General features: G+C 35.4%; 2 protein-coding genes across 5 annotated transcripts in view; both read right to left on the bottom strand.

Annotated features, from left to right (window-relative positions):
- Positions 1-4220, bottom strand: part of LOC128990699 (uncharacterized) — a 28476-nt gene extending 24256 nt beyond the window's left edge. The window contains exons 1-2 of one of the 2 annotated variants that reach the window (XM_054413219.1): positions 4122-4141; positions 206-297 (exon numbers count right to left, since the gene is read on the bottom strand). The gene's annotated coding sequence lies outside the window, so the exon portion shown is untranslated. Of the gene's footprint in view, positions 1-205; positions 298-4121 lie in introns of both variants that reach the window. The other variant, XM_054413221.1, reaches the window with a different exon arrangement.
- A 3856-nt stretch (positions 4221-8076) lies between these two features.
- The window catches only part of LOC128990784 (microsomal triacylglycerol transfer protein), a 47648-nt gene continuing 29816 nt past the window's right edge, over positions 8077-25908 (bottom strand). For all 3 annotated transcript variants that reach the window (XM_054413365.1, XM_054413364.1, XM_054413363.1), the window contains 12 exons: positions 25252-25400; positions 23501-23661; positions 22979-23139; positions 22395-22513; positions 21541-21698; positions 20745-21008; positions 19836-20067; positions 19335-19457; positions 15795-15884; positions 13251-13405; positions 11483-11650; positions 8077-8361 (listed from right to left, as the gene is read on the bottom strand). In XM_054413365.1, coding sequence (XP_054269340.1) covers positions 8214-8361; positions 11483-11650; positions 13251-13405; positions 15795-15884; positions 19335-19457; positions 19836-20067; positions 20745-21008; positions 21541-21698; positions 22395-22513; positions 22979-23139; positions 23501-23661; positions 25252-25400 — 1928 coding nt within the window. In that variant the 3' untranslated portion in view covers positions 8077-8213. The remainder of the gene's footprint in view (positions 8362-11482; positions 11651-13250; positions 13406-15794; positions 15885-19334; positions 19458-19835; positions 20068-20744; positions 21009-21540; positions 21699-22394; positions 22514-22978; positions 23140-23500; positions 23662-25251; positions 25401-25908) is intronic.

Consider the following 25908-nt stretch of genomic DNA (forward strand, 5'->3'; position numbering starts at 1 on the left):
ATATGTACACTTGTCACCCACTTAAAAAAAAGAGCCTCAAAATCACAAATGGTCACTCTAATTCACTAATTTAAATGGTCTTTCGATGGTTCAGCCTTTTCCTAATTCGTCTAACCAGCCTCCCATTTAAGCCTTACTGTAATTTTAGAGAATAGTTAAAGACTAAAAACTAATATTTTAAACAGCATTTAAACATCTCATTTACCTTTACCAACCTTAAACAACTTAAGCTTTTCTTCAGTGACTAGACCTACTTGTTGAAGCTGTTGAATCATTGACTTTGTAGGTGTACCAAGCCTGAAAATGATAACTATTAGGTAGTGTAAAAACAAAGGAATAAGTCTACAAACATTTCATCATAGGCCTAAATATTTTAATTTGATCTAATTGCAACAATCTATATATTTAACCCTCCGAGCGTCACTCGTCGAAAAATCGACGCACGACCCACTTTGTGTAGTGTCACGCGTCGATTTTTCGACGCACGAACATCGTTTACAGCGAAGGCTCTATGACTGACTGAATCGGATTGAACTGGATCGAGTTAGGTATCGTTCTTTTCGTTAGATTCTAAGCTTTCTACAGAGGTCTGTCTCTAAGCGCTTTATGTTCTCCGAGCCGATCGTAATTGTAGCAGACAGCTGACGTGCGTGTTTGTAAACAGCTAGGTTACCCTCGGACCGATACTGATGTGTTTTATTACGTTTATCATTGTTTTAGTGTTAAAAATCAAAAGTAGTGATATACGTGGTGCATTATAAGAAGATTTAAGTGATTTTGAAGGGCTGGTTGATGATACTGAAGAAGTAGGTAGTGATATTGATGTAAATTATCAGCCAGATTCCTAGCTATGGTTAGGCTATGCATTCTTAGCTAAACGCTATGTACTGAAATCTGTTTTTTGCCCATAACTTATTTATCTGCAAATCTACTTCCTTGTATTATTATATATTTGTAATCCTCATAAAATTTAGAACAAAACGGCTATTTTCAAATATTTATAGGCCTATAATTTATACAATTTCATTGAGCGCAAACTTATTTTTTTTTTGAAAATTTTCCAAAATATATTTTTTTTTACCTAAAAAATTGTTTTGAAACAAATGTTCCTTATGTTTTGTGTATAATATTGAAGCCCATGATTTTCCAAACAAAATGGTATATAGAACAGTAGAATTAACATTGTTTTAAGCTTCTCAGATCCGTTTTAATAAAACCTTGCAAATGCGCCAAAAATAGGCGGACATTATAAGGCCTAAACTATGGACACTCGGAGGGTTAATAGGCCAACATAAATTTTGTGATAACTGTTTTGAAGCTGCCACGCATCTGATGACCATGTATAAGGTGTCATTGGATAAGTCGTCGCCTGTAGATTTGCCATCAAACAACAAATCTTTAAAATTCTATCAGGGCCTGCTCCAGGGGCCTTTAAAGTTCCCATGTTATTCTTATGAAGAAAATATTTGTTTACACGTCAACAGATGAATACTTTAAAATTTACACTAATATTTGAAACAGCTGGTTGTACTCAAATTTCAATTAATGGAAAAAACTTACTCCGTTTTGGATGTGTTGCAGAAAGTCAACTGTGCCAGAAAGTCAAATAATTTATTCTTGTGCTATTAGGTAAAAAACAATATATTTTGCTGTAGCGTTAGGTCAACAGTCCCACTTGGTCAACAAGTAAAGTCGGTGCTAAAAACGTAGGCTGTGTATATGAGTTTTCATTTTGCTAATTGGATTTTCATTTTGACATAGTAAAACAGTTCCTACGAAGAACAAATATTTGATCAAACGATCTATTTGGATGTGTTGCTGAAAGTCAACATTACCAGAAGGTCAAAAGTAGGGATAGTCTGTTCAAAACAACCATAGTCTTCTCGACTCACAGCTTCAATAATTTTGTGTTTTGGCGTACTTAAAATTTTGTGTATTTTTTTAACAGGCACAGAGGTTCTTGGTTAATACTACTGGCTACTGGCTGACTGTTTGGTTGGAATCTAAAACAAATTATCGACCTCATTAGTAAAAATGTATATGTAGGGTAAAAGTAAGTTTTAAATTGTGATTTGAAACATGAAAAATTTAGCATGCAAGGAAGATTTTTATTTTTTGGTCAGAGAGGTTTCATCTGTGGCAAATTTGTAGCCAATAGTTTGATTCGTAACATATATTTTATTTAAATGTTTGCGCTCAGTAGTTCAGTAGATAACTTCGGTTAAACAGGAAGGGATATTTAGCATTTTGCAACACGTGCTTACAGTTCAAGGACAAGAAAAACATTCATTTACAAACCAGTAGGCCTACATTTTTTATTACTTATAAAACATCTTTCATTATTACCAACTTCCATGTTTCACAACAATTAATAACAAATCTTCAATCTTCATCTTATCTATATAATTAACTAGCAGAGTACCCGTCCTTCGTACGGGGTTGGCATAGAAGTATAAAATGCTTATTGCAGTTACGGGAGAGGACACGGTTTAAGGAAATTTATTTAGGCTACCTACGATACAAAACCAGTGATAGATTTTAAGGTACAGTAAAAGAACGTGTTTAATGGTTTGCACTGTAAACAAAAAAACTATCACAACAGTTACAAACCGAAAAATATAAATAAATATGGAAAATAGGGTAATTTTCTACAACAATATTTTAGTGAAATTATAATCAGGAAAATAGAAATTTACTCAGTCTATAGACTTGCTGCGGCAGGGGGATTATATTGCTGTTTACACAGAAATAAATCAAAAAAATAAACCTCAAACTCAGGATAATGGCCTGGCAATGATTATAGGATCTTAATTATTTCTTATATCCATGAATGATTTATTTTACAACGAATTGTTCCCTGTAAAATATTATTACAGCATTTCACAAATATTAGTACAAACTCAGTATAATAGATCATAAACATAAACAAATGAAGTAACTGAAAGAATCATACACTAATGAAATTACATTAACATATGGTTTTTGACAGCTCCATTTAAGTGAGGTTAAATAATGTTTACATTCGGGCTAGTGACATCGTTATTTTAAATTTATAATCCTTACCCTCTCTGTTCTAATATTCGTGCAGTATTTAATATGTTTCAACCAGCTGTGTGGAATTGTGAAATCAAAATTCATTTGACAGTTCTGCTTGTTTACATTTTTAAACTTTGTAGGTTTGTTCTTTGTTACCATGGATACTATCAATTAATATTTACTTTTAAATCTCTCACCTCAAATTTTTGAATGCCCACGGGGCAGAGCCCTAGGACAATATCGAAGCGGGAATAGTTCTATATGTATCCTCGGAACTGTAGCTTCATTTGTGTGCAATTTGAGCCCACTAGGTTCAGTAGTTTTTGAGATTAGCTCATACAAACACACAGACACCACCTCTTCTTTATAATAGTATTGATAGATAGATAGATATAATTAATATGTTATATAATTAATCTATATAATATATAACCATCTAGCCTATATAATTAATACCTCATATTCGTGTTCAGCGACCCAAAAAACATGAAGAAAAGTGGTGATTAGGACTGTACCTAAACTTTCCGCTAACTTTCCTAATATGCCTAGGCTAAAGTCATAGAGCCACCAAGTAGAAGAAATAGATATGATGTATTTTTAAAGAATTTACTATCGTTATCAGCCTAATGAAGAACACCTACAATATGAAGATTCCTACAAATAAGTTAACGACGATGTTAGCCGAAGTGCTACCATTTTTAATAGGAAACATGGACTTTACTTAACACCTATGGTTGAATAAAACTGGTTGGGCAAGGACATTAAAAATATGTTTACATAAAAGTCAAGTGATATTAGAAGAAATATAGGCTGCACTTTAGTTTACGTCCTACATTTAATATTATACGTTATACATTAACTACCAGCTGATTATAAAATGAAACTGTTCTAAACTAAAGCTAACCTTAACCAAACTGCAGAATGTGAGTAAATGTAGGACGTAAACTGAAGTGCAGCCTAAAATTAAACTGTCATAACCTAACCTAACTAACCAAACTTACTGAAGATAAAAAAATCGCATAAAATGTAATCAGATAAAATGTAGGACGTTGTTAACTAACGTGCAGCCAAATCAGTTCACATACCTTTCCATGGGAGTTTATTATGCACAGTTTTAGAGTTAATCCAATAATTTATTTGGACATTTTATGGGAATAATGGGACGACTCGGGACGAGGTTGAAGTTGAAGGTTGAGGTTATGTTTTAGTTTTCACTCTGACTCTGCTCTGTGGCTGGCAATGGAGTATTTTTTTTTCTAAATGTCACAAATGTGACGGCCTTGATTAAAATTCACGAGGCCCCAATGTTCACTTTTTGTGGTTATCCGTCTTTTTCTTAGTTTATTTGATATTAATCAGGAGAATGGTGTTGACACTTTAATTTTGTTATTTACATACATAAATGTTGACAATGAGCTATGATTTGTTCTGATATTTTTAGTTAATAATAAAGAAAGGATCTCATTAAGGAAAAATTGATGTAGTTGGGTATCTGGGAGGGAGGGAAAAGGTTTAGTCTTCCCTGCCTGGGCCGATCAGGCAATGTCCTAACCCGAAAAAGGTGGGCCTTGGATGAAGAAACCCAGGATTGGACAAACATTCATGTGAAATTTGAGTGAAAGTTATGTGTTTGTTTCTAGATCTTTCGACCGATAGAATGAAGGAATTTGTTTAGTTCGAGATAAATGTCGTGATCATTTGTGCTGACAACTTCATTAATTTCCATCGTAAAGTTTTTACTGGTTCTTTTGGTCTTTTTAAGATGCTGGTCTCTATCTAAGCTGTATTTTGGGCATTGCATGAAAATGTGGTAATGGAGAAAACCGTGCCACTGTTTTTGCTGGTTTGTTTCGGTGTTTCGTGTTGTTGTTGTTAGGTTGGCCATACAATCGGTTGGCGGGATGCTGTCAAATTCCAATTCATTCTAAACTAACCATACTATTTACTTGCGGTTATCCGTTATTTCAAGGACTTGTATCAAAAACTTATTTAAGTTATATTCGTTAAAACCTGTGTATTTAAAGTTATTAGGAAACATTATAAATTGTTTTTGATAGTAAATAGATAGGGCCTACTAACTTATTTACCTCTTTTCAAGCTATGTGGTGAAAATAGTCAAGTTTCCTGGTTTGGAGATATTGATTTAGTCTTAGGTGTATCCTTAGACTAAGCTATGATTTATCTATGGTTTATCCCTATGACATTTGATTAAATAACGACCATAGGTTTATGATCTTGTTAAAATGGGTTGCTCGTAAAATAAATAAATAAACTTATATTGCAATCATAATGTTGACATATTTTTTTTACTATCTACAAAACAACAGGATAACAGGATGATGCCATCTAGATCTTGCCTCTAATTTGACACACGGGATACGGACAACACGGACAAGGCCAACCTAACAACACAAAACTCTGAAACAAAACCGGGAAAACCACCAAAAACAGTGGTACGTTTTTTTTAAATACAGAGTGGTTACTCCAGTTATTATTATAGCTCAGTAATTGCAGCTGGTGGTCCTCGAATAGAATTGATTCTATGCTCAAGATGTTTGTAAAGCATAAAAAAATTCAGTCGCCTTTCTAATTCCTAGTTAGTAGTAGGGCCTACCATAGATAAAACATACTCCAAAATTGTCCCCTAGTTATTTAACCAAACAGTAAAGCACAAATCAAGAAATTAACCCTAAAATAATAGAAACAAAATTTCGTCGACACTAGCGCCTAGTGTGACGTACATGAACTAGACATGAAAAACGAGCTTCAAAATTTACAATGGGATGAGAAGTCTACTTGTGTTGGTTAGTCTATGGTAAGCCCCCTGCAGACGGGGACAGTAGTGGCGTCCAGTACTGGCGTCCACAAGTGGCGGCCACTGTACTGTCAAGACAGTAGCCCTACACACGGGGACAGTACTGGCTGCCACAGAAACTGTTTTAGTGGCGGCCAGTGTGACACCACAGTGTTTTTGTTCAGTATCAAAATGAATTAATTTGACGTGGAATACGAAAATGCAGTGGATGAAGTTGTTGAAGAAAATAAGAAATAAGAAAAATGAAGAAAATACCCCCGCCGTTGCAAACCTGCAGACAATAGGCAAATTTCCATTAGCCTGATTTGATTTACACTAAAATGCCTCCTTGAAAATATCACATTTCTTCCCTATTTAAATAGAATTAGTTTAACGAGTACTTAGGTTTGCTGCAACAGGGAGGGTAAAAAAGTGTTTTTTTGTAAAATGTTAAATAGTTTAGTGAGAAATGAATGTATTTTCCAAATTCAATCAAAATATGTTCATAAACAAGCAAACTACAACAGTAGACTTATTCTCCGTAAAAATAACATGGGATTTTAAATTTATAATTTTTTGGAATTTTCTCCGTAACCATTAGGCGCACAATAACGCTTCGATATGCTTAATTTGTTTTTCAAGCTATACAAAATGGTTTGGAAAGAAGTTGTGAAATTTTTGTTTTAGGGTCAAAAATGGAAAAAACCCTATTTTTACCCCATAAAGCACCCCCCATAAACCCCCGTTCCCATAGTCCGATTTTTAGCCAGTGGTGATTCCTATCAATCACTAGCAATATTTTTTCGAGTACCAGCAAACAATGTCAGTTTCATGTCTGATAGTTAAATGAATAAGTTAAATGAATGTGTCCAGCGTCTATAAGTTATAGGTTACCAACTTAATAATAGGCCTAGATTGTACATTTTGTTGAAATCGCGTATCGACAACAGTTTCCTCAGTGCTCTAATTGCGACTAGAACATTTAAGGTTAGGAAAAATTGCCGTCAGTAGGTCACGTGACCACGCTACTGTCCTCTGAGCGGCCACTAAACTCAAACTATTTTGTCTTTACTGGCGGCCAGTAGCTACTGGCCGTTGAAGCGTCCAGTACCTCATCACACGTAGACAGTAGGCGGACAATTACTGGCCGCCATTAATGGCTAGGTCTACTGGACGCCACTACTGTCCCCGTCTGCAGGGGGCTGTAGTACGTGGTAGTACTGTATTCGTGACAGATGGCAGTGGCAGACACTATCCATCCACAAGGGTCGCGTTCCGGACAGGCTCAAGGGAGCCATCCGCTACGTCGTCGCGTCGCGTCGTATTGAAGGGGGTACGCGTCTAATTGTCAACTCGTCAGATTGGCACCCTTCCTATAGGTGAAGATCAGACGTGTGCAGTAACCGACAGATTGGAACCCCGAGAAAGGGGTGATGCCAATCTGCCATCTGTCGGTGACAACTTTGACAGTCCCGCAGAGGCAGGGTCGGCGAGAGCCGGCACGGGCTCCTGGGCTGAACGATCCTGGGCCCCTATTTTCCTGATTTAGTGCCCAGCCGCCTCCGTGCCGTTTTGTTGCATATATAACAATACATATAAAAAATGCATGGTTGTTTGGTTAATTCTCGTGCTCACAGTTGCAGCTTTATTCAATTCAAAAATTACTAAGTGAACTGGAAAACCATGCTCAAATTTTTGACTATTAGCAGATTTTATGTCCAGAAAAGATTTTACATTTGATCAGGCCGGGCCCCCTTCTGAGCCCAGGGCCCCGGGGCTCTGGCCCCCCCTGCCCCACCCTCTAGCCGGCCCTGCGCAGAGGTGACAGTCGTACAGCACCGGACAGAATGGCACCCCTGGCCTCGATAGGCCCTCCTTATCGTTTTACTTATAATTAAACACTTCTAACTCCCCCCACCACCCACCTAATCTGATGTTTAAGAACAGAAACATGTCAATAATCAATGCATGTCAATTAATTAAATGCATACACATTGATAATAACATTAACTTTAATGAAATAATCGATTTTTCGAATCATCGAGGGACGAATTCCTAAACGTATAAGCATAAAACAGCACAAACTGCTTCGTAAATGGTTCATCTAATCAGAAGTTACAGTTCCTCAAGGATTTTAATATTATGCCATTAAACTCAGGTTTAAAATTTGGGAAGCCATCCAATAATAAAAACATAACAAATAGTAGGGACATTGAAGGTTTCAATAAAAATTTAAAACACAAAGATTTAGTAAAAATTTATATTTTAATGGTAAATACATGGATGTCCTGGCGCAGTTTTCTTAACGTTCATAAATACACTGTACATAATTTAAAATCACAGCCAAACTCATCTGAGTATACATTTGCATTTTGGCATTTTTTTAATGTTCTGAAAATATAACATTGCAGAGTTCATTATTCTTTTGGTTCAAGGCATAAGTCCTGCCAGAAACTGGAATTACTTTGTATTTTGATTTTCTTAACCTGTGCTTACTCCCTGGAATTCGTTCAGTTTTATGTACATTGTGTCTGAAACAAACAAAGAATAGTTATTTGTGTAACTAGTGAGCAAAGGCCTTTTGCCACACATGTTTACACATTATATTTTTCCTAGGTACAGTCACTATAAAGTATATAAATAATTAGTCTTTCAAACACTATACATCATGTTTTTAGGTACAGCTGGCAACACAGGTGCCCTGGAGAAAGTAGTCCCTGGTCCGTATCACTCCGCTATTTTTTCCTCGGCAAGCAATGTGTTTGTAATTTGCAGTGGTTTCCGCACCAAAAAAAAGCTTCAAGGTATCTTCTTGTTTATTAAGATCGTAGGAAATTTTTAAAAACGTTTAAAAGAAAAGTCTAGAAAGTTCAGAAATACCGAAATGAGAACATAAACTATAAACCCGAAATGACAGGTTAAATGTAGTTATAATAGTCAATCAGCTGCTCATTATTATCTTTAAGTGTTGCCAACCTATTTCCAAGCGTACACGGATTACGTGCACAACAGAACCACGCTGTTTTGTGTTGTTTCGTTGGAATCCTGATGTGTGCCAAAGTATAAACCATACAAGAAAGTATACCGTACAACAAAGTATAAATATGCAGCAATTAGCAGCTTTCTGTACTAAGAACAGTACAAGGAAGCCAACTTTGTTGGGTGACTGTAGGAAAACTTATTTTATAATCCATGTACTGCACAGTATTTCTCAATCGTATGAAAAATACATGTATTTAAATTTGTTGTATAATCATTTTAACTTTAACTAATACAAATTTAAATAATTGTAAATTAAAATTAATCGGCGTTTAGGTGAAGTAAGTACAGTAGTTTAGGTAGTAATCTATATAAATCTCCAGGTATTATCAAATTATCTACACCTTCCCGAAAATCAATTCTTTGTTTGAAGTTCATTGTTGGAGATGGTGAGTTAATGTTGTTCAAAGGTTTATTGCGGACATTTTCCCTCACGATGGTAAAAAACGATACACCATAATCTTCATAATCTTTCATAATCTTCATACACAATATCAGTTTCAAATTTGGCAATATAGGTTAAGAATATAAACGGCACATAAGTGGCATCCCCATCTTAAATCTATATATCTAATTCCGTAAGCCCAAAATTTTACAATGAAATTGTGAGTGAACGGGAGGCCGTAGAAAGCTGGGAGGGGTCTCATTTTAAAGGTCTGGGCATGAAATTTTGGGGAAAAATATTCATTTTTCTTAATTATGCACCAAAACGTTGTTACGGAATAAAATAATTCACATTTAAATAGCATTGGAATCTAGGTAATGTCTGCTTTGTTTACACGTGGTTTAACTTTATTTAAATCATATGGTAATATGTAATATCATTCCTGTAATATATGACGTACCATTAAAGCTGAAATAAACTTTTTACCAAATTTAAGGGGGTTCTGGATTTAATAAGTACGATTGGTTGTGTAGGTATGTCTGAAATAAGTGTAAAGATAGAAGTAATTACTGGAGTAGGCAAAGGGAACATATTTTTCATGCCAAAAATTAAACTAATATCTACAGATCTTAATATGCCGTTTAAGTTTACAAGGATTCAATGCCCATTGCAAATAGCTTTCACTATTATTATAAATAAAGTGCTAGGCCAAACCTTCACAAAAGTTGGCATTTATTTGAAAAAACCAGTGTTAACATACACAAATGTTAAAGGATAATTCAAGGTAGGGTAACCCATGAGACTAATACATGTAATTTATACAAAATATTTACTAATACACATATAGGGGCTATTGCCCCTACAAGCCACTAGTTATTGATATAATTGAGTAGTGCCATACTGTGACAAATGGGGTCTTAGATAGACAAGTTTAAAAAGATAAACATGTTTATGTATATATATACAGGGTGACAATTAAGTCTGGAACCTCTTTTTAAAATTTTTAAACCACAATAGAAAAAAATACCAAAGTTCACACTTGCTTAATAGTGATAGTAACGCACACATCTGCCCAATTACCGACCGGATAACCCCTTTGGGGGACGGTCCACAATGAGTCAGACAAAATTCTTAAATAGCAGCATAAGTCGAATTTGGTATAAATTTGAAGGTCTCCGTTAGTAAAATACAATGCCACCAATTCTAACTGAAACGGACAACCAAGTCAAAAATGGCAGCCGTTCAAATATTTCTTTAATCTGCCATTTTTAATCTTTGAAAGGCTGCTTTTTTTACCCAGCTGATATTTTGAGCTCAAATTTGTGGCATTGTATTCTACATATAAAGACCTTTTAATGTGATGTGCAAATCAACCTATGCTTACGTTTATGATTTTGATTCGACTTCTAGCGGGTGCCTCACAGTACAGGCTTGTTATGCTTGTGTATAACAAGCATTGCAAATTCAAGGAATATTTTAACAACTGTAATTTTTGACCCCATTGTCTGTTTAAGTTCGGGTTTGTGGCATTGTATTTTACTAACAGAGACCTTTAATTTGATACCAAACTCAACATAAGCTGCTATTTAAGAATTTTGTCCTACTCATTGTGGACCGTCCCCCAAAGGAGTTATCCGGTCGTTAATTGGGCAGATGTGTGCTGTAATATTACCAGTTACTAGCACATGTGAACTTTCTTATTTTTTTCTGTTGTAGTTTAAAAATAGAAAAAGAGGTTCCAGACTTAATTGTCACCCTGAATAATTCTACACTTAACATTTGAATCTTCTTCTGCTATTTAAGAATTTTGTCCGACTCATTGTGGACTGTCCCCCAAAGGGGTTATCCCGTCGTTAATTGGGCAGATGTGTGCGGTAATATTTTTTGACAATAATTGATAGTACAGTTTAAATTTGCTTTATCAAACTGACCGGAGCCTCACGAAAGATTATTTTTTCTTTTCTCTATGAAAAGGTGGTGATATGTTTTGTAAGTCAGCAATAAAACATAAACTGGCAAAATTTTACAACAAAGTGCATTGTGATTGTCGGCAATCTTTTGACTTGTAAACTCTAATGACTTGGTGAGTGAGCTGATCAACCCAAGTGCAAGTGAGTCAATGCAAGTGATATTACTGCAACTTCTAGGTCTAGCCTGAAGTAATGGAAACAATCTTATAACTTATGTTCAACTTGGTAGTCAGTTCCATCAGTTATGGTTACACTCACTTGATAATTGAGTCGGGTTGTTGCAGCTGTAAACACAGTGCGATTGTGCTGTAGAAGTCTATGTTGGAGGCCAAACGTAACCTGACCTCGGTAGCCAAAGTGAACTGAACCTGACTGTGGACGAACAGAGAGTTGACTCGGACAGCTCCAGTCATCGATACACCAGCACTGAAATGACAGAGGATCTGTGATAAATGACTTTAGATACAGCTTTGACTAAAATCCAATAGTCAATGGATTACAGTAAGTATTCATCCAATCCATATGGACCAGCTGTAGCCAGTGTGTAGAACTGTAGCCAGATTGTGCCGGTCTATTTCAACTTATCATACAATGATAGTTAATGGAGAAATGGAATATACTGCAGTTTACATAAATTGCCTTTACAGATTGTCATGATGAAAAGTTCCCTAAATAAACGGTATCAGCATTCTGACACATACTTTCTCCCATAAGTTTGTCAACAACCTTTATCACGCGTTAGCGGTGAGAGTAAATATACGGAAATGGGATTAGTACAATTTTGATCATAATTTAAAGGATTATAACACAAATTTTTTATCAAAATCGTTAGGGCCATTTTTGTGAAAATCTGATTTCCCGTTATTTTATGGGGTTTTTATGGGAAAATGACATAATTTACAATAACTTTTGAACCGTAATTTTTACAGAAATGGGATTTGTACCATTTTGTTCAGAATATAAAGGACTATAGCATACAACATTTTTATCAAAATCGTTCGAGCCATTTTTGGGAAAATCCGATTTTTCAGTTATTTTATAGGGTTTTATGGGAAAATCCCCATTAAAAATCAAAATTTCAAAAAAATGAAAAAAACGCCTGGATATACCATGGATTAGAACCTACATTCCAAATTTCATTGAAATCCACAGGACCACAGGTGTAGTCTCTAGCTCTGTACACATCCAGACACACAGACACACACACAGACATCACTTCGAAAACCACTTTTTTGGGTCCAGGGGGACCCAAAACGAATATATCCACTCAAAACTCAAACTCGAAAATTTTGACGAAAACAATACTTTCTCCATATTCTATGGTATAGGGGCAGAAAGTGAAAATGATATTTTTAAGCAGCACACTTTGCCAGCTGTATTAATTGAACCAATTTCTTTCCAATACAAAAACCTGCTTTACATTTGATAAAGGGAATGGAATGTCTACTTAACAAGCACGAGTTTTGGACATAATAAACTAGTTTTTCTGTGTGAATTAGAAAGACTAAGACTAATAATGTTGAGGGAAAAGAACCCTCGGCACATTGCAACATTTACCACTTAATCTTCTATTAGGTTTGTTCTTTGTAGTTGTCAGTAATAAACTATTTTGGACAGTGGTGAAGACAAAACATTTCATGCGCATGACATAAAATTGAATACCGTATGACAAAAGAGCAGAAACATGTATGCACATTTTTAAGCAAAATATAAATGGAATGTTAGTAGGATGGATGCCTTGCGTCTTTACTGACAAAGACCAGTTGATTCGGTAGATCTAATAATAGTCAATAAATAATATTCTGGGAATTTTTAATAGGGAACAAATTAAATTATCAGCTAACTTTAAGAGAGTCCAGATTTAATCACTATATACAATAGCCCATAAAGAGTAAGAGTTTCAATTTTAAATTTTTCCCATAAAAAATGTTGGATACCCTTAATCCTTAAGACCTAATTATGTTGTTCTAATAAATTTAAGTTATAGTATTTTTAGTATTCTGTAAGATTACTCAAGTACTCTCACCTCTTTTCCACTAATGATTCAGCGTTTCTGTTCCAAATGCTGAGAGAGACTTGACCAGAGAGATCAAATGATATTCCTCCTTGAAGGCTCAACTCTGCTATGAATCCTGCCTGTAGCGGAACATACTGGAGGTGGTCTTGCAAGAGGGCCAGAGCCTGTGAAAAATCATAACAAGGTTAAAAGTATTTTATTGGCGTTTGTTATTGCCTTTGATTGATATAAAAAAAGGACAGACCAGCACTGGAGGTAGGTAAATCGAACAGTGGTTCAGGGGCATTCAATTTCAGGGATGAAAAGATTTAGGGCAGAAAATTTTCAAATAAAAATATATTATTGATTCAAATACAACAAACAAAAATTATGAACAGGGCTGAATTATAGGAGAAAACTAAGGCAAAATAAACAATAGAAACAATACAATACCTTGCAGCAAACCTGGTGACTAAGCAAATTTCCATTTGCCTGAATTGATTTTCAATTAAATACAGGGTGCGGCAAAAAACCGATATATTTTCTGCAGAGCACTGTTCAGTGACAGGTCGTCTGAGAGTGGTGGGAGTAGGCTTGTTGGAAAACTTACACAATGCCACTTTTTGTAGTCATAGAGTAGTGGTCGCCTGAGTTACGTGCGGTCATTGGAGTTGTTTTTAAAAAGTATTTAAATCATTCATTGCAAATCAGCGGCATTGTCAGTTTCATGCATTCTTTCAATTCAGGCGACTTGGAGAAGTTCCGTTGCGTATCACAATAATGTGGTGGGTTACTAACTTTAGAACAACGGCTTCTGCGTTGAAAAGGAAGCTTGAAAGACTGTCCAAAGTCAGATCGGACGCCAGACAACTAACATTCGATAGAGTTCGTGCTGCTGTGGAAAACAGTCCTCGCAGGCCCGCCTGAAAACAAGCGGCTGCCTTGAACATGTTTGACCGGTCAGTTACACAAATTTTGAGGTAAATTTTCATCCCTACAGATTAATTAGAATAATAATCTGTTTAATTGTGTTATCCATACAGATAATCACGACGGAACCTCTCCATGTCGACCTAATAGAATAAAAGCACGAACTGCCACTGAGCTGCAATGACTAATTTACTACTTTTAAAAAACGACTGGATAACAACCGCACGTAGCTCATACAACCACTGCTCTATGACTACAATAAATGGCATTATATAGGCTATCCAACGAGCCTACACCCACCACCCTCAGACGGCCTGTCGCCGAACAGTGCGCTGAAGAAAATAGATCCGGTTTTTTTGCCGCACCCTGTATATACAAATAACATTAGGGTTAAGGAGTACCTCTAGGTTTGCTGCTAAAGGGAGGCCAATAAAGTGTGTTTTTTAGTAAAATATTAATAGTGTAGTATGTACAATGTATCTGTAGGTTCTGAATAAAGATTCTATTGATTGATTGATTTATTACTCCTTCAAACCAAATTTTATCAAAATCGGATAAAAATTACTAAAGTTATCGTTCACGGACACATCATAACATCAATATTATAAAATTTTCAACGGATGGTGTTTTTGGACTCTGGGGACATCAAAATGAAAAAAATAAATCTATCCCGGGCCTAGGTCTAACCATGCCACCTACAAAAATAGCTACATAGGGAAATTCACTTAAAGGTAATAACTATTTGGTGTAAGAAGATTTAGCAATACCCCTATCTCCTATAGAGGTTAACAGAAATTCTTGTGTTACAAGAAATACAAAAGTACAGATAAGTAAATGCTATGTTACGATAAACACCTTAATTGGAATGAACACGTAAACAAGATCTTGAAAAATTAAACTCTGGAATTCATGCGCTTTCAAAAATGTCTTTTTATTGTAATTTAACAACATTGAAAAATATTTATTTTGCTTACATACATTCTCATATTTCTTTTGGTATTTGTTTATTTGGAGCAAAAAAAAAGCAAATTTGGATGGTATGTTAAGACTCCAAAAGAGGTCTATAAGAGTAATGCTGAAATTGAATCAAGATGATTCGGCCAGAGAACATTTTAAACAGTTAAAAATACTGACGGTTTATGGCCAATATGTTCTTGACGCCATTTTGTGTGCAAAGAACAAAATTCCTAATGATGTCCCTAACGAACCCACACATCATTATAACACAAGAAAAAAGAACTCTATAAGGCAAAATCAGCACAGACTGAAGCTCTATGAAAAAAAACCAACATATGTTGGTGAACAGTTTTTAAAATTAATCCCAGAAAATATTAATAAAGAAAAAAATCCAATTAAATTTAAAAGACAACTGAAAGCTTATTTAATTAACGAGGTAATTTACTCGCTGGATGAATTTCTAAACCTCCCTCTTAAATAAATAAACTATATATGAATGTATCAACAAAGCTTCCTTAGTTGAATTGTAGGAAATAATGTTTAATTTATGCATTGATAATTTTAAGAAACCTTTGATTATACTTTTTCATACCTGTATTTTGACACTATTTATGTATGTTATGCTACATACAAATAAAGATTATTTGAATTTGAATTTGAATTATGTAGGTACATTGATTGGTTTACCTGGAATGCTGCTGTTTTCTCAGAAGCAGTCCCGGACCAAACGTGACCCATTAATTCTCCCTGTCCATTGAAAAACACAAACGGCCGAACCTGAATAAAGGACACATATTTAATTTACTTGTACACAATTTAAAAGGAGAAAGTTGAAATAAAATGTGTCTTTTATTACAAACACATCTTCAAGCAGTGTTGGATCTAGAACAGACACAAGGGGGGGGGGCGACCAGGGGGGTCTGGGGTACCCCCCCCTAAAAATTTGTGTATACTAAGTCTCCAAAATGGCAGTTTTATACCATTTCTTTGTCCAAAGTTAGGGTGACAAATTATTTTACGCAATGTGTATGCACTACTGTATTACATACAGTCAAAAAAATATATTATGTATACCCGAGGGAGGGGCGGTCGTCCCCTCTGCCCCCCCTCTGGATCCGCCACTGTCTTCAAGCTTATCTCATAGAGTAATTTTGTTTTACAAACAGATAAAATGTTGACATAACCTATTTTAAATTGTTTGCAAAACATGAACTTATTTTTTAACTTACTGTAAAAAGTATAAAACTATATAAGAACATATAACCAATATTGCAATGATTATATAACCATAAACAACTTTAAAGATTAAGAACTACTCAGAAGGTGAATGTACATAAAATATTTTTGAAGATGATTTTCTACACTATGTTCATATTATAAAGTTTACTAATTCAAAAATATCTCGGTTCAATGAAAATATGTTTGCAGTTCAATCAGATGTGTTGAGTGAATGTTAAGAAAGTATTACTTAGGAGCCAGAGGTGCCCATCCCACAAAGGTCAGGGGCATAACAATCCTATCAGGGCCCAGGGAGGTCCGCTATTGCAGCAAAAGTTGCAATATCTCCCGCAATTGAGGCAAACTTGTCTTCAGGGCCGGACTTAGGACTTCAGGGGCCCCGGGCAAATTTTCCAATGGGGCCCTAGGATTTCAGTGTGGGGGGCCTCCGGGGGGATTGGGGGGTCCGGGAAAAATGTCTAAATTTAGTCTTCAAATAGAGCAATTTAAGGCCAAATAAGCAATAAGTTCTATGTCAAAAATCGTTCTTAAAATATAACTATTATAACATATTTTTATATACAGCATCTTTTAATTTTATACACAAAAAATAAAAATGTTTGAAACCTAATCTTGCATTCACTATTCAAACAAACTCTGACCAAATGTTTCAATTGCTTTGTACCATATTTATTCTATGGTAGTACCAGTGACGGCATATTTGGTATGGTAGCATGGTAGGCTACCAATATATATTTGGATTAGAAGCATTGATATATTTTTGTTTATTACGTATTTAAATTATCGATTATTGCCGTCGATTTGTATGATTTTTCAATATTACTACAATATAGGTGTGATTATTTTATTTTCATAATGCTTTTGGTACCTATGGCATTCTTGTTTTTATAATATGTTAAAGTCCTAGCATGAAAATTACCATTGAGGACTTTCAAGTTTAAGTTTTTTATTGACGAGAAAAATCTTGCAATGTCTAATAAACACTCACAAGCTAACTATTTATATGAGTAACTGAAAGATGTTTAAATAGTTCCAATATCGATTAATACAACACAAACATAGCATTGAATACAACATTACTCACTTCAGCTTTGTTTTTGTACTGTTAGTTTGCAGAATTACAATAAAATAACTCAAAAAGTAAGACAATTTCAACCATCTTGACGTGACCACTAGTCTCAAAGGACAAACTATGGGAGTAAAGGGATTTAAATTGTTTTGGATAGGCGATAAGGCATTTTATGTGTGTGTATGTGAGTGCGTGAGGCAGACAGGACTAGACAGGATCCCTTATCAGCTCATTATCATTGATTGTTGCAGCTGCTTCTGCTTATCGCTTGTTTACGATCGACAACACTCGCCCACTCCCAATAAATGTAATTTTTTGTTAACATCAGACGACTCTAGTTGTTTTAAAGTGTCTATATAGATTTTAAAAATCTTACTGGCGCTGTATGATTTTGACTCCAAATTGGAGATCAACATTTTGACGCCTAACTTAATTAATTACTATTTTACAAAACCTTTACATTGAACGGATAATATACTTCTACCCCTTAAAATCCTGATTGGTATATACTTAGAGGTAAAAGAAAAGAATAACATTTAATAAAACATAAAAGGAGCAATGTGTTTATTTTTTAAAGTATTGAATCTCCATTTAACACAACACAATTTTACAAGTTACGTTATATGTTGGGACAAGAGTTTTCATATTTATTGTATTTTTGCCCCAAGCGCGGGGCTCTCTTCAACTCATTCGCCGCGGCCGTACGTTCGGGTGAGCGGCTTCATTGAAACTGAAACTTGCCCATCACAGTCTAGCACATATGCTCGTGTAAACCAGGCCTAAGTGTGGGGCCCAGTGCAACTCTGAGGAAAAGTCCCTTAGGGTCAAGAATTTCGTTCCTAGTAATGCCTTAAAATGTACCTAACAATAACCATGTAGAATAACGAAAATAAAAATAAAGCTGTTACAAAAGAAGGCCATTTGGTAGGCCTAAGTGTCTGATAAATTTTCGAAGTTATTAATAAAAACTACTGTGCAAGGGGGCCCCTATCGGGGCCCCCCTTGGCCCGGTGGCCCCGGGCGTTCGCCCCCTCCGCCCATAGGTAAGTCCGGCCCTGCTTGTCTTCCCCTCCCACAACTGCGAAGCCATCATCACTGCCTCCCGGGATAGTGGCCATATCAACAATACCCTGCAGTTTCGAAGACATTTCGATTACATCTTGTGATCACGTCAATATTTTTACATCCCCCTCATGTCGTGAAGACATCATCGCCTCCATCGATCGCGGCGATATCTTAACATTCTCCCTCCATCGTACGCACATCACAATCGTCTCCCGTGGTTGCGTTGCGGCTATATCTTAAAACCCCCTGTGTTCAGGAAGATAATGTGCTGAGATGAAAAAATTTCTATAATTATGGTTTGCAAGACCAAAAAACTATTTGAGAGGATACCTACAACTATCTTAATAAATAATCAATGGCAATACCTTGTGTAAAAAACCTTCCCCCCAAAATCCCAGTGGCACAAGTGAGTCATTGTCCCCCCTTTGACACCCCTTAGTAGCCATTTATCTGGCTTAAGATGATTTGTATCTAGTATATATCCCCGCGGTTTGCGTGTGATGCGCTATAGGCCCGAGAGATAATTTCACCCCTCTCTACCTACATTATGGTGTAACTTTTCTCTTCCTTACGCCCCCAACAAACCTAAAACCTCTAGCGCCCCGGGCCCTGGCCCACCAGGCCCATTTATGAAAGCTGCCCTGAGTATATAAAACGTTACTTTTATCAATTTGTCAAAACTGAGTTTGTATTCTATTGATTTACATTATGTACAAAAAGAGGTCCAAGAGTTTCAAAAGAATTTGTTGATTTATTGTTTTATTCACTTCCAGTTTTAACCATTGAATTGCTCTTGAAAGGTTTTCATCTGAAGAATAACAGTGTTGAGAGTTATGTTTAGTTAGTAACTATACCTGAACACCAAGTACAGTTAGATCCATGCCAGCCACAGCTGTTTCCTCCTCCCCCTCCGTCTCCTCAGCTGGAGCATCGTCCGATGTCAGGAAGGAGCTCAAGCCTCCAGCAAACAGTCCTAACTGAAAGTTGTGACAATTTTTGTTACATAAGTTGTACATCTGATTTTGACAATTGTTATATTAAGTTGTTTTGGACTTCGTAATGAATTATGGAAGGAAATTAGTGTCCGAGTTGTAGATAGTCTTAAAACATGAAAATAAATAGTTTCATTTAACATTGTACGAAACACAAACAAAACCCAAATGAGCAAAGATATCACTATTATACTGAACAGTCCCTACTTTAGGCTCCCTTCAGCACTGTCACATAGTCTGCAAAGTTGCGTTGACAATAATTTGGACTACTGATATAGGTAAGGACTGCACTATTATTTGCAATGCTGACTTTAACGTACTATGCAACAGAGGTAATGATAGCATAATCGATGAAATTCTTACAGAGAATATCGTCTGTGATGATCCGTCTCTATCAATGATGACGTCCACGGTGCCTCGCTTGACGATGCCTCCGTACATCTCCTGTACAGTAGACAGAGAGCCGTTAGCACTGGCATGTTTCATGAAGCTACGGGTGAACGCTGTGGAGAGCCCCTTCTGTCCCAGGATGTGGTAGTTTGTCAGGTTGAGTGATTTCAACAACCCCTTCACCATCACAATCAAGTTTCTGTCACTGAAAATGTATTACTAAATGTTATATATTGCAAAAAATATTGCAAAAAAACTGGATAGAAGAAGGTTAATATGCTTGAGTATAGATGGTATGTCGATGGCCAATATCCAGGTGCACTTTTTAAGATGAAGATAACCATAGCCTCCTTAAATACAAGGCCTCAGCGAGACAAAAAAAAAGCTGCAGACCCAGCACTCTGAAACAGCTGATGCACTAATTTGTAAAGGAGCGTTAGGGCAATGTATTATGTTTACAAGTTTGTTATTCATGTTATTACCAAAGCAACGGGACCGAACTTAACTGCCGGGGCGGACGGGATGAGCGCCCGGGGCCCCCAGACCAATTTTTAAAAAACCAATTTTTACCCAATAAAACCCTCATAAACCCTCATTCCTATATTCCGATCGTGCTGGTTCACAAACTCGTTCAAATAAATGTAGGTTTACACGTTTATACCAAATTTCATTAAAATCGGATCATTTTTGCTCGAGTTTTTGTGCTAACGGACACACACACATATATGTATTGAATTTGAACGGATGGTGTTTTTGGCCTCTAGGGACCTCAAAACGAAAAGTATGTCGGTCCCGGGTCCAGGTCTTACCATGAGTACTACGGTAATAGCTTATTCCCTATATGGGAAATTCGCTAAAACGTAAAATTGGTTTAGGATCTACCTTTCTCCAATTTGGTGAAGTCTCTGAAGCAAATAGGTTTTGACCTCATAGGCAGGATCTGGGCTCCGCAAGTATATGAGAAGGTCCGTGAGTAATGCCTCATCTGGACCATTCTCTAAGAGTATATCCAGGGCTAGAGTTCGAGCGCTGCTGTCGTACCGTTTATCCAATTGGAAAAACATAGTTTTTGCCCTCATAAGTACTTCTGGAGTCCAAGAGTCCTTTTGAAAAGAATGTATTGCATTAATTGCAGCAACACTTACTCTGGAAAAGAAACAACAACTTTTACTTTTTAGATTAATGTAGAGACCAAATATTTTATAAAAATTGGTTCTCTGAAATCTGATAATCTTATTGCAATTTGTTTATACACTATATTACTCTGTATACATGTTAAGATTTGTTTATACACTATATTACTCTGTATACATGTTAACATAATTTTAATGAAATGAAATGAAAAAAAGTTGCTCTGACAGTGCTTCTCAATCTAGAGAGAACCTAAGGAAAATTATGTCATTGTCACAGCCTCATCCGACATGAATGCTGGTTGAGCAGGTGATTGTTCTTGATGTAAATCAATTTGATAAATTTACTCATCATAAAGGAATAATGCTCGGACAAAATGTGTTAACAGTTCCAGTTTGAGCGCAATATATAGGCTTTCTTCCATGTTAAGTGCCCTTTTTAAAAAAATAAAAAATTTTTTTATTTTACATTTATTGAGCTAATTTGGTTTTTAAATATAAAACTTGAATAAAATTGTCATTAAAATTACAATCGGTTTTGTACTCACTTCTTGCTGCCAATTGAAGTGTAAGTTAAAAGAGTAGGGACAGACTCTTGATCAGCTAAGTTTTTCAAAGCACGGACATATTTAAGACAACAACCGTCATCCGTAGGGCTGCACTTTTTCAGCTTTTGAACAATCACTTGCAGCACCTCTTTAGATACCTGTAAAATGTCAGCACAAAACTGTTATTAACATGAAAGGCCCTTCACTCAGGTGATCAAGAATTATAAATACAACTTGCAAGGTGTGAGGGTGAAAAATTCCTTCCTCTGAACCATTACAAAATATTCAACGAAACTAATCTACTATTATATTAGAAATTTTCTAGGCATATAAAGAGAGTTTTTGTTAAACTAAATTAGCTTGATAATAATTATTAGCTGTACAATAGTTATTTGTGTAACTAATGGGCGAAGTGGCACTTTGCTGCTCACGAGAGAAATGTTTACGCACAAGCCGTAGGGGAGTGTGGAAAGTTTCTTAAGTGCAGAAAAGGCAATTTACACTCATGTTACGCATATATTTTTCTAACGATTACTATAAAATCATTTAAATAATTAGTCTTTCAAACACTGTACAACACGTTTTTAGGTAAGACAAATCCAAACATTGAAGGAAATGGGAAACGCTGCACCAGCTGATTGTAGTCGTAACATGTTTAAGTGTTTGCCAACTTATTTTCGAGCGTACACGGATTACTTGCATAATAAAAGCACGCTATTTTGTGTTGTTTGGTTGGAATATTGGGAATACTATGTGCGCCAAAGTAAAAATTGTGTGCCAAAGTAAGTTTTTTTGTACTATAAACTGTGCAAGGAAGCCCACTCTGTCAGGTTATTGTAGGAAAAGTTATATACCTTATAACTTGCACTGGCATTGTGTTTTCTAATTTTATTTGTCATTGCTGCTACGCTGAGAACAAGTGTTTCATCCAGTTTTTCATTGTATGGTCCAGATTCCATTAACAATAACAAATCTGAAACAGAATAGGTAGTATTTAAATTTACGATTATCTGAAAAAGTCTATCATCAAACTTTTTTTATATCTTATGTTACTTATTGTAGTCTTAGGTTGAAAAACTTCACACGTTATAAGGGGTTGAAGACCATATACAACAACAGTGAGTTTTTCATCTGTATAGCAAAAACATAACTTTCAGTGCATAAATAGGTGTATATTTTCCCCCCTCATTTCCAATTTTAAATGTGCATACTTTGTAAAAAAGTGAGCTGCTATATCAGATTAATTCAATTTTTAACTAATTTACCTACACATTTGATCCACATTACTAGTAAAAGCTTAAAGATCTTTTGCAATGCTTGAAATTTAGAATTTATAAACGGACCAGACTCTATGTATTGTCAACAATCAACTAACTCTCAGTGTTACCTCTAATAACGCTCTCAGATCATTCCACTGAAAAATGATGTAATGTATTACCTTTGATGACACTGCTAACAGGATGAGATCCAAAAGACAGTGACCAAAGATATCGCTCATTGAGATCCAAAGAGTCTTGAGATCGGAAATCAAGTATTTTACGAGCAGCTTCATGGGCTTCAGCAGTTTGTGCTGCCCCCAAAATATCTAACAGCTGCAGCCTAGCAAACATAAGGTAAATAAAGTAATAAACAAATGCTCTTACCAATTTTCCAATCAAATTTCGGTACATATTAAGAAGCTTAAAAAAGTTCAGTTTTTAGTGTTAAGAATGAGAAAAACCAGGTAAGACCTTTTGATAGATTTCCAAAAGGAAACATTGGCTTCCTTGGTGCATGGTCTGTATGAAAGGTATTTTGTCACAAGACTGAAAAAAGAGAAATATTTATGCGACAGTAAAGTGAATTTAAATTTGCCAAAATACATTATCCATTTACTTTTATTATTTTATACAATATTAAAACTTACAGAATATTTAGCAGAAGCTATCTGGTATACACTAAATAAAATTTAGAAACTTACAGAATGCTTTTGTTCTTGGAATTTTTTAAAGCTTTCACCAAGTCTTCTTTCTTGGAATCTCGAGCTATGTTCAGAAGTTTGATAAATGCAGATGCAGAACGAATTGTTCCAAGGTTTTCAGTTTTTAGTGGGTCTCTGTTTTCTTTCACCAAACTATGAAACTATAAAAAAAAACATTTGTGTTAATAATTTATCAATAAAAATCCATACCATGCTTTTTGGGTTTGGTACAAATGGATGGATTTGGATTATCTGTTTTTTCTGTTCGATGGATGGATGGTCTCAAAGGAAAGAGTAATAAGTCTGAAATAAACACCTCCTGATGAAAAATTTGCACCTTCCAATGAGTTTCACAAGTAGTTTTCAATCAGTATGTATAAATCAGCTACCATCCATGACATGGTTTAACTATATCTTTTGCCAAGTATAAAATTATAACTAACGGTAATTAATTAAACAACTATACTATTCCAAATTTATAGAGAATGTAATTTTATAAAGGAAAAGGGTCTTTAACAACAATAAAATACGTTTTTTTTTTACTCACACGTGGATTGAAACAAGTTCAGAGCATTATAAACTATGAGTTTCGATTGCCATAAAATAATTAAGTTACCGTACCTTGTTTTATAAAAAGTTAAGGGGTTGTCCAGCTCTTTTATACATTTGCATTTGAATCCTGACTGATTAACTTGTAACCATATTCATACAAAAGAGTTAAGAGTGAAAAAAAAAACATTTAACAATCAATATACTAACATAATATATTTTTCATATTATCTTTTTTACTTTGTCCCCTTATACATAGTATATGGATAAAGTATTGTTTTCCTCAAAAATTTCCAGTTTATGTTTAGTGTGGATATATCCGTTTTGGGTCCCTCTGGACCCAAAAAAGTAGTTTTCAAAGTGATGGCTGTGTGTGTGTCTGTATGTGTGGATGTGTACAGAACTACAGACCACAACTGTGATCCAATTTTGATGAAATTTGGTATGTAGGTACTAATCCAAGGTATTTCCAGAAGTTTTTATAATTTTTTTGAACATTTTATTTTTAATGGGGATTTCCTCATAAAATAACAGACAAATTTGATTTTCTCGAAAATGGCCCGAACGATTTTGATAAAAATGTATGTTATAGTCCTTTAAATTCTGGACAAAATGGTACAAATCCCATTTCCGTAAAAATTTTGGTTCGAACGTTATTGTAACTTATGTTACTTTCCCATAAAAAAACCCCATAAAATAACAAAAATTTGATTTTCTGAAAAAACCTTTTTTATCAAAATTAATATGTTATGGTCATTATGATTCTAAAAAATAATGCAACCCTCCATCGCTGCAACAATTAGGTTTCAAAAGTCATTGCAGCTTTTGTAATTTTCAACTATAAAATATCATAGTTACTCCCACTGCTTACCCATGATAAAGGTTGTTGACCAGCTTATGGGTGAAAGTATGTGTCAGAATGTTAATACAGTTTATTATGGTTTCTCTTTCAGGATAAATTCATAGGAAGTGAATAATATGGTGTGATTTGATGGTTTCTTATGGTCCTTTTAGTTAGTAAAGACAGAGAAAATTTGGTTCAAACTAAATGTAACTAAAAATATGAAGAAAGCTTGATTTGAGTTAGTAGTTTCTATCCAAAAATCATGTAATAGCTGAAATGAGGAGCTTGTTTTACAGTGCCAGTTACATTTTTCAGTAAGACTTTTGTTGAGGTAACACAATGTTCTCATTTATCTTACCGAAGGACAAGTTCCATCACTGCATGAAGTGTCTTCTTTAGTCAATGTCAGCTGGTGCTTGGCAAATGACTGCCCACTCGTCTTTTCAACCTGCTTTACAGCACCTTCCAAAGAGCTCTCTTGGATTAACGTAGCTCCAGTAGATCTATCTGAAACAATGGTGATAAATTAATCATTGTTTCAAAGAAGGAAGTTACGGTTGTTTGTGTCGTTTGTATGTTATCACTATATTGAACAGAAACAATACACCACACATTTATTAGCGAATTTCCCTATAGGGAAGTAGCTATTACCGTAGGTGGCACGGTAAGACCTAGACCCGGGACCGATTTACTTTTTCATTTTGATGTCCCCAGAGGCCAAAACCACCATTCGTTCAAATTTTTATATATGTATATATATATATATATATAGACTTATATATATATAGACTTATATATATATATATGTATATATATACACGAGGAACACGTTCGGAGCTCGCGATATATTCAATACACCCAGCGCCCAATAGGACCGCCTGGCCCGGAGCTCCCATTGTAGTCTGCATGCCTATAACGCAACAGTTTATGCGATGATATATTTTGAGCCATATCACACTAGGAGCTCCCAGTGTTGACAACACAAAAATCTAAATATTCCCTGTGTCACAACTAT

The sequence above is a fragment of the Macrosteles quadrilineatus genome, unplaced genomic scaffold (genome assembly GCF_028750875.1).
Source record: "Macrosteles quadrilineatus isolate MER2022 unplaced genomic scaffold, UCM_ALF_1.0 Scaffold_3__2_contigs__length_128488019, whole genome shotgun sequence".
NCBI classification, from domain to species: domain Eukaryota; kingdom Metazoa; phylum Arthropoda; class Insecta; order Hemiptera; family Cicadellidae; genus Macrosteles; species Macrosteles quadrilineatus.